At 44.2% G+C, this 9457-nt stretch overlaps 1 protein-coding gene across 1 annotated transcript; it reads left to right on the top strand.

The window, feature by feature from the left end:
• The first annotated feature begins 696 nt into the window (after positions 1 to 696).
• On the top strand, positions 697 to 4253 carry LOC126474888 (cuticle protein 16.5-like). The gene is made up of 2 exons (XM_050102382.1): positions 697 to 761; positions 3516 to 4253. The coding sequence occupies exons 1-2, from the start codon at positions 741 to 743 to the stop codon at positions 4122 to 4124; spliced, it is 630 nt and encodes a 209-aa protein (XP_049958339.1). The 5' UTR covers positions 697 to 740; the 3' UTR covers positions 4125 to 4253.
• Positions 4254 to 9457: the final 5204 nt, after the last annotated feature.

Genomic DNA, 9457 nt, shown 5'->3' with positions numbered 1-9457 from the left:
GACGAGAGTGGGGCTTTCATAGTAGACAGAACGAAACATTTACATTTTATGGTGAGACGCCGTAGAATCGAAAGTGATATCTGGTGTACACTAAAGATGGGTTGAAGGAACTGAACTACTTACGTTACGTATCAATTATTCAGTGGATAAGACAGCGTTTGAAGAAAACAGTTCTTTATCAAGTCGAAGTTCCTGCGACCATTATACCATCGATATTCTCAAGTCACATTTCACATGTTTATATAATTTCGTCTTTGCAAAGAGGTCATCAACAAATGATATATTAGGCAAAGATTGCAGTATCAGGAGCTGTCTGTACGTGTGATTTTCAGCCGAAACACAGGTAATATCTAACGTTCCTTTCTTCTAGAAGTGTTGTGGATCATGGCGTTGGCATTGACCTCTTTAATTTTCTGGACTATATGTATATATATATGACTAAATGTTCGAACCGTTAATAGTTTGGCAACTGGAAGATCGCGCACAAATTGTTTAACAGAAATTTCGTTCTCTTCTCAAAGGATATCCTGTCGAGAAAACTAGTGGTCGACTTAATTTTACCCAGCTTGACACCTGTGCCCTTTTGTAGATCGAGATATGTCACGCTGGGAATAGGTCACAGGTGCAGCAACGACATTACTGGAAGGCCGCCTACCTGCATGTATATATAGGCCGCCGGAAGAACAAGTGGTAGTCACAGTTCACTGTCTGCACCCACGCACGCGAGCACACACACTGCCATGGCGGCGATGCAGGTCCTGGTAAGTTCCCGCCTACTGCACTTGGCGGCACCAGCGCCGAAAGACTGTGTAGTGGGGTCCAGGCTGTGTCTGCCACACAAAGAGTACAACCGACGCGAGTGCCTTGCTGACAACTCAGTGTCGCCTGCAGCGCCTCTGCTGGCTCGTAACCATAGAGGTTGGACCGTAGACGTCTTGAAAACCGTGGCCGCGTCGGATGAATCCCGATTTCAGTTGGTAAGAGCTGGTGGTAGGTTTCGAGTGTGACGCAGACCCCACGAAGTCATTGACCCATGTTGTCAACAAGGCACTGTGCAGGTTGATGGTGGATCCACGTGGAGTGAGCTGTGTTTACATGTAGACTGGGTCCTCTTGTCCAAATGGACCGATCATTGGCTGGAAATGATTAAATTCTCCTACTTGGAGACTACTTGCAGCCATTCGTGGACTTCAACGGCGGGATTGTTATGGTTGGCACTGCGCCATGTCACCAGGCCACAATTGTTCATAATAGTTTGAAGAATATTCAGTGCAATTCGAGCCAACGACTTGAGCAGCCAGCTGACCCGACATGGATCTCGTTTAACATCTATGGGACATAATCGAGATGTCAGTTCATGTGCAAAATTATGAACCGGTAACACTTTCGCAATTATGGACGCCTATACAGGCAGCATAACTCTTTATTTCTGTAGGGAACTTTCGATGACTTTTTTAGTCCACGCTACGTCGAGTTCCTGCATTACGCTGGGCAAAGGGAGGTCCTATATGCTATTAGGAGATAACCCATAAATTGTGACACCATAGTGCATCATGTATCAGAATCACTGGTGGAATAAAGGATCTGATTAGAACACTACGCACTGCGCGCCATAAAAGTATTGAAGACTAATGCAGCATTAAACCGATTCTTCACTTTTCACTTCGTATTACGATTGGAGAAGCTTTCGTGGAGCTGGAAAAATTAAAATTTTGGATTTTTTTGTTGGTGTTCCATACGGTAACTCGTTTTCCTAAGGCAAAGAAAGTATTGCTGTTTACCTGGGTTCGGTGTGGGGCGGCGGAAGGGTGAAGTGGACTGCGGTAGTTGTCGTGGGGTTTCGGACCACTGCGGCTGCAGTATGTTACGACAGCAAAAGGCACCTGTGACCACTGGAGGTACTCTAGCTTACTTATTTAATGTTTACCATTAGATATCAGTTTAATTTTTTGTCAAAAGTAATCCTAAACGATATTCTGAAATAGTGTCTTGTTTCTCCACTAGGCAGTGCCACAAGTTCCTCCAAAAATCGTAACACAACACACACACAAATGTAATACCAACTAATGTAAATACACCCGATGATGGAGGTTTAAACCTTCCAAACGCGTCGTGGAAATAAATGAAACGGTGACTGGTAACAGTAAACTTGGTGTTTCATTTAAAAGCTCTAAAGTTAATGGAAATGTTGATGATGCTCGAGAAGCAGGTAATTATCATATAGATTTAAATACTTCTTGGCATATTTAAATAACTGACAGGCTCCCTGGTTCACAGTCAGCTTTCTTCCTCCTCCTTGGTTCAAATATTCAAGTGGGTCTAAGCACTAAGGGACTTAACACCTGATGTCATCAGTCCCCTAGAGTTAGAACTACTTAAACCTAACTAACCTAAGTACATGACACACGTCCATGCTCGAGGCAGGATTCGAACCTGCGACCGTAGCAGCAGCGCGGTTCCGGACTGAAGCGCCTAGAACCGCTCTGCCACAGCGGCCGGCCCTCCTCCTTGTCGAATCCGAGTTTACTATCTATTCCTCGGCTACAGTCCGCAGCAACGTTTATGGCCTCTGGGTCGGGGATGCACAGTAGACAGCTACTTAGCTAGTGAATCAGTGCTCAGTCTGTTTACGTGTTCCATACTGTGTAAACTTCCGTTCCATTGTGTTTCAAGTGTATCAAATCACGATTGACTGATATCTCTGGTGATCTGAGTGTTCTGCGAGTTTTCTCATAATAGCTAAATACCTAGAAGGCGCCTTGTTCTTCAGACATGTTCAGATTCAGGTGAGCCGGTCTGGGGCGTTGCCAATGTGCAGGAACGTAAAGTAGTTTCTGCGATTTGAATCGCAGCATTCATTCTGAGCTGCGCAGTCAGAAGTCATTAACGCTCTCGGCGACTTTAACATATCGCACCTTCGGTCCAGAATGACTCTGTACATATTTCTTTGTGCATTGCTCTTGTTATATCCTTATTTACTTGGGTAGCGGTAGTAGATATGTAAGGAAAAGATTTTGCTGTCTAGTGCAAGCTTATCCAAACAGCAGTCGCTGGATGAATCTTTTAGTCTTATGAGTCTTCATTACGTTCGCTCAACATCATAATACTGATAACGAGAATAAGTTCCATTACCTCGATCTCTATTGGTAATTCTATCAATTCCTTCTTTCCGTTCACTGTACTGGAACATCTCACTTAGACGTTCCGCCTGTGTCGTCTGCGAAGGAAAAGGCTGTTGAACAGGTTCTCTGAGCTTCCACAGGGACACTCCAAGGTGTAGCTGTTAATGGTCATTGTAACCACACATTTAAATTTGGTATTTACTTGCTCATAATTAGAACTAAACGTTGCGCAGAGAGGCTGAGACAGTAAATGACCCACTATATTCCTACTGAACATGGATCATCGTTCTACGAAATTCAGACACGTAGCATAGGATGCTAATGTTTGCTCCTGTATGTCAGTGCAACTCGAAGACTTGGCCAGACTTAACGCGAGACTTTGATTGGCCGCAGGTGTTTCTGAGCTCACTGGCGGCACTGTGCGCTGCTAAACCCGGGTACCTGGGGCTGGGCGGCGTCGCCCACGGCGTTGCGGTTCCCGCCGCCCCTGCTGTGCTGGCCGCAGCACCGGGAGTCGTTCGCGTTCCGCCCGGTGGGGCCGCCAACATCGTCATCGGGCCCGGCGGCATCCCGCTGGACACGCCAGAGGTGGTCGTGAATAGGATCGCCCACCTGACCGCCGTGGCAGAGACTCGCGTCCGCGACGCCGTGGTCAACGCCGCCGACGCCGCAGCCGACGCCGCCGACGCAGCCTCTGCCGCCGCTGCTGCAGCAGCCGCCGTCCCAGCCGTCGCTGCCGCCCCCAGTGTCGTCGCCGCCCCCTCTGTGGCCGCCCCCGCCCTTGCCGCTCAAGCCATTGTAGCAGGTAGGACGCCGGCTGCCACTGTGCTCGCCGCCCCTGCTGCCGTGGCCGCCCCCGCCTACGCCGCCCCCGCACTCGTCGCAGGAAGGACGCCGGCCGCCACGGTGCTGGCTGGCCACGCCCCTGCAGCAGCCCTCGTTGCGCCCGGTGCTCTGGCTGCAGCCGCCCATCTGCAAGCTAAGGCTGCTTTGCTGGGCTGAACTGTCGCTTCACCAACACCTATCTATTCGACGAGCTTCATAATGAGACAAATGTGCTACATCAGACACTATTTTTCATGTATTACTTTTATTCTTAATTTATGAATAAAATCCCGTGTATGCAAATTATATCCACTTGTTCTTCATTTGCTTTCACTGCAGGCTCCGAAGGTCCTTGGAAATTCCCTTCACTGTTTCAGTTTTCTTTTCAATTCCCAGAACTAATTCAACCGTGGCCTTCTGCTATCTAACTCTTCAACAGAGACATTCAGTGTATAATTCTCCTCAGTTTTCAATATTTTCAAACAGTAATTACATGGTTATTAAGTCTGGTGGGACACTGGATAAGACAATTACACTCATGTTGAGGAAGAGCGCAGTCTATTTTATGTTTGATCTGAGGACTCTGCAGGTCATTTGGAAGCAAAGTCTCCACCCACTGACCGACTCACCCACCCACCCACTCTCTCTCTCTCTCTCTCTCTCTCTCTCTCTCTCTCACACACACACACACACACACACACGAACACTCCCACACGAAACGATGGGCAATGGTGTCCTAGAAATAAATTGGAGTATTTGCAATCCCCAATCTCCAGCCAAGCTGTTCGGAAGGTTCAGCCTGGTTTATCTGTCGATTGCCGGAATTTGCCCCATTCGTACACGACTGCTATATTTGGCTGAAGAGATCTGTATTCTACGGAAGACTGAAAACTTTTCACTACCTTCGAATGAAATATGTGAGAAGAAAAATGATCAATTCAGACGCCTGCTAATGGGCGACATCATTCCTTCAAATCTGGTCCAACTAACTAAGCGCCCCGTCTGGGATGTCCATACAATCGACAAGACGATACACCCCAACGTTACGCGCTTTCTCCATCTGTTCCTTTGTCTTTACCTGCCCTTGAGATTCGGTATCCCAGTTGGAGGGTATTTACATTATTGACTCCTTTGCTGTCTAAATGAAACTGGTACTAAATGGTTGAAATGGCTCTGAGCACTATGGGACTTAACATCTATGGTCATCAGTCCCCTAGAACTTAGAACTACTTAAACCTAACTAACCTAAGGACGTCACACAACACCCAGTCATCACGAGGCAGAGAAAATCCCTGACCCCGCCGGGAATCGAACCCGGGAACCCGGGCGTGGGAAGCGAGAACGCTACCGCACCACCACGAGCTGCGGACTAAACTGGTACTAAATACAATATACTGGGCACACGAATACGATTACATATGGCCTTCATTAACTTAATTAAACATTTAATTATTCACAGCAACTTAGTTTTTCAGATGAGGATGCACACATCATGGCTCACAGGATCTATTTATACAGATTTTCTTCTCATCTTTTTGCCGTCTGTGTGTCCGGGAGTCAATGCCTGAATAATATAAAACACAATTTGTATCAGAGCCATCCATTTACGCAAAACCGTTTGATTCCGCGGTGTTCCATTGCTTCCTAATTTCATTTCCTGGTTCCTTATACAAAACGTACTTCTTTTTGCACTTGAACGTGGGTCATAGTTACGGATACGCTTCTATCATTCCAATACGACCTCAGCTCCATCCAATCACTAACCATACTTATTATTGCGTTGAATATATATATATATATATATATATATATTACCGCTGGATATATTTCGTAAACCACCTCAAATACTGACGAATCGATTCCACAGACCGAACGTGAGGAGAGGGGCTGTGTAATTGTTTAATACAAACCATACAAAAATGCACGGAAGTATGTTTTTTAACTCAAACCTACGTTTTTTTAATTGGAACCACGTTAGTTTTGTTAGCACATTTGAACATATAAGCAAATACGTAATCAGTGCCGTTTATTGCATTGTAAAATGTTAATTACATCCGGAAATATCGTAACCTAAAGTTGACGCTTAAGTACCACTCCTCCGCTGTTCGACGTAATGTGCTGTTCCAGTCTCTTCTGTATCTAAGGTCCATCACCGTTCCCTTTGGATCCCTATGTAATTCGGTGCTCTCCGATAGACACGATCGAACTGCGGAGGAGTGGTACTCAGGCGTCAACTTTAGGTTACAATATCTCCAGATGTAATTAACATTTTACAATGCAACAAACGGCACTGATTACGTATTTGTTTATATGTTCAGATGTGCTAACAAAACTAACGGGATTCGGTTTAAAAACGTAGGTTTGTGTTAAAAAACATACTTCCGTGCATTTTTGTATGGTTTCTATTAACCAATTACACTAGCCCCTCTCCTGACGTTCGGTCTGTGGAATCGATTCGTCAGTATTTGATGTGGTTTACGAAATATATCCAGCGGTAATGTTAGGTGACTCACCCTGTATATATATATATATATATATATATATATATATATATATATATATATAACGCAGATATATTTTGAAGCATCACAAACTTTACAAAATTTTGTTTACAAACTGAACAACGATATGATATTAAAATCAGGAATCTATAAGTTGTCGTTGAAGTATATTGTCTATTATGTCTGCCAAAACCTAAGGCGCTCAGTCCGGAACCGCGCGACTGCTACGGTCGCAGGTTCGAATCCTGCCTCGGGCATGGATGTGTGTGATGTCCTTAGGTTAGTTAGGTTTAAGTAGTTCTAAGTTCTAGAGGACTGATGACCACAGATGTTAAGTCCCATAGTGCTCAGAGCCATTTGAACCATTTTTCTGCCAAAACCCTCGTAGAAAAGTTTATTCATGGATTCTCAGGAGTAAATGAAAATGTACTTAATTATTAAAACATGAAATAAGATTATAAAATATTTTCCAGTGCTTATGGTTTCACAGAGACGTATGTATAAAACTGCTTACATGTGACACAATGTAAGTTATGCTACATACTCCTGGAACGAATACAGGGAGTTTCGGGACAAATGGATGAATTTATCAATAGAAATATACACTTTATGAAAAATGTTTATTTCTCATAGCTTTTCCGCGAATGCACATTAGTGTCACTCAAAAGTAATTGTTTCCTCACGGAACACTCTATTCTTCGAGGAAAGATTAAACTAAGGTCAAGCACTGGGATTTCAACAGCTACCTAAATTTCATTGTCACAAAGTTTCGATGATTTTGACAGGTATGATTATACCGAGGAACCATCTCAGAGTTCTATTTCGTTCTAATATTGGCGCTCAAGAGAATCTGGCTCACAACGGTTGAGGAGACCGTATAAAGACGATGCATCATAGTTGTAGGTTCGTGTGCCACGACTGTATTTCACCATTTTTGTTTCATTTCCCTGATCTTTCATGGCATAAATTCATCATTGTTATTTTTCATTCTACCAGACGACAATCGCTGGTTTTATCTTCGCAATTTGAGGTTGCAGCTTTTGGATGCAGGCCAATTATTCTGTGTCGTATTTTCCACAACAGTACACCATTCACGAAGTTAATGGTGAGGCCATCATTGAGGGACAGTTATCTCGCTGACATATTGTGTGTTGTGTCTCTGTATCCGGACACAGTAGACAACAGGTAGTACTCAACAATAGATCAAGATAGCCTCAACAATTTTTAATTATTCGGTCTTAAGAAGGCAAGGAGGAGGTAAGGATTCACTCTAGCAACACGCCCACCTAAAGTTAATTGAGATAACTGGGGAAAATCTAAATGTAGTTATGATACCGACCATACTTCCGCCTAATAAGATTTACGGGAACGTCACTCAGACTTCCAGAATTTGAAACACGAACAGCTGCTAGCATGAGTTTCTTAGAAATGGATACCTTAGGGGTTGCGAAGCAACTCAAATCGCTTGATACGAGCAATTCTTCAGGTCCAGATTGTATACCGATTAGGTTCCTTTCAGATCACGCTGATACAATAGCTCCCTACTTAGCAATCATATACAACCGCTCGCTCACCGATAGATCTGTACCTACAGATTGGAAAATTGCGCAGGTCGCATCAGTGCTTAAGAAGGGTAGTAGGAGTAATCCGTCGAACTACAGACATATATCATTGACGTCGGTTTGCAGTAGGGTTTTGGAGCATATACTGTATTCAAACATTATGAATCACCTCGAAGGGAACGATCTATTGATACGTAATCAGCATGGTTTCAGAAAACATCGTTCTTGTACAACGCAGCTATCTCTTAATTCGCACGAAGTAATGGCCGCTATCGACAGGGGATCTCAAGTTGATTACGTATTTCTAGATTTCCGGAATGCTTTTGACACCATTCCTCACAAGTGACTTCTAATCAAGCTTCAGGCCTATGGGATATCTATAGTCCCAGTTGTGCGACTGGATTCGTGATATCCTGTCAGGAAGGTCGCAGTTCGTAGTAATAAACGGCAAATCATCGAGTAAAACTGAAGTGATATCAGGTGTTCCCCAGGAAAGCGTCCTGGGACCTCTGCTGTTCCTGATCTAGATAAATGACCTGGGTGACAATCTGAGCAGTTCTCTTAGGTTGTTCGCAGATGATGCTGTAATTTACCGTCTAGTACGGTCATCCGGAGACCAGTATCAGTTGCAAAGCTATTTAGAAAAGATTGCTGTATGGTGTGGCCGGTGGCAGTTGACGCTAAATAACGAATAGTGTGAGGTGATCCACATGAGTTCCAAAAGAAATCCTTTGGAATTCGATTACTCGATAGATAGTACAATTGTGAAGGCTGTCAATTCAACTAAGTACCTGGGTGTTAAAATTACAAACTACTTCAGTTGGAAAGACCACATAGATAATATTGTGGGGAACGCGAGCCAAAGGTTGTGTTTCATTGGCAAGACACTTAGAAGATGCAACAAGTCCACTAAAGAGACAGCTTACACTACACTCGTTCGTCCTCTGTTAGAATATTGCTGCGCGGTGTGGAATCCTTACCAGGTGGGATTGACGGAGGACATCGAAAGGGTGCAAAAAAGGCAGCTCGTTTTTTATTATCACGTAATAGGGAAGAGAGTGTGGCAGATATGATACGCGAGTTGGGATGGAGGTCATTAAAGCAAAGACGTTTTTCGTCGCGGCGAGATCTATTTACGAAATTTCAGTCACCAACTATCTCTTCCGAATGCGAAAATATTTTGTTGAGCCCAACCTACATAGATAGGAATGATCACCAAATAAAATAAGAGAAATCAGAGCTCGATCAGAAAGGTTGAGGTGTTCGTTTTTCCCGCGCGCTGTTCGGGAGTGGAATGGTAGAGAGATGGTATGATTGTGGTTCAATGAACCCTCTGCCAAGCACTTAAATGTGAATTGCAGAGTAATCTGGTAGATGTAGATGTAGATATAGACTCCGTATTCGAGAATGAGTCGCCAGCACCTATCTATGAACTTGATGGATCCCG

The sequence above is a fragment of the Schistocerca serialis genome, chromosome 4 (assembly GCF_023864345.2).
Source record: "Schistocerca serialis cubense isolate TAMUIC-IGC-003099 chromosome 4, iqSchSeri2.2, whole genome shotgun sequence".
NCBI classification, from domain to species: Eukaryota; Metazoa; Arthropoda; class Insecta; order Orthoptera; family Acrididae; genus Schistocerca; species Schistocerca serialis.
This window is presented reverse-complemented; position numbering and strand designations above follow the sequence as displayed.

Excerpts from the sequence above, each read along its gene's own strand:
- LOC126474888 (XM_050102382.1), top strand. The coding sequence starts at position 741 with ATGGCGGCGATGCAGGTCCTG. Across the intron at positions 762-3,515 it reads TGGCGGCGATGCAGGTCCTG|GTGTTTCTGAGCTCACTGGC; the intron begins GTAAGTTCCCGC and ends GATTGGCCGCAG.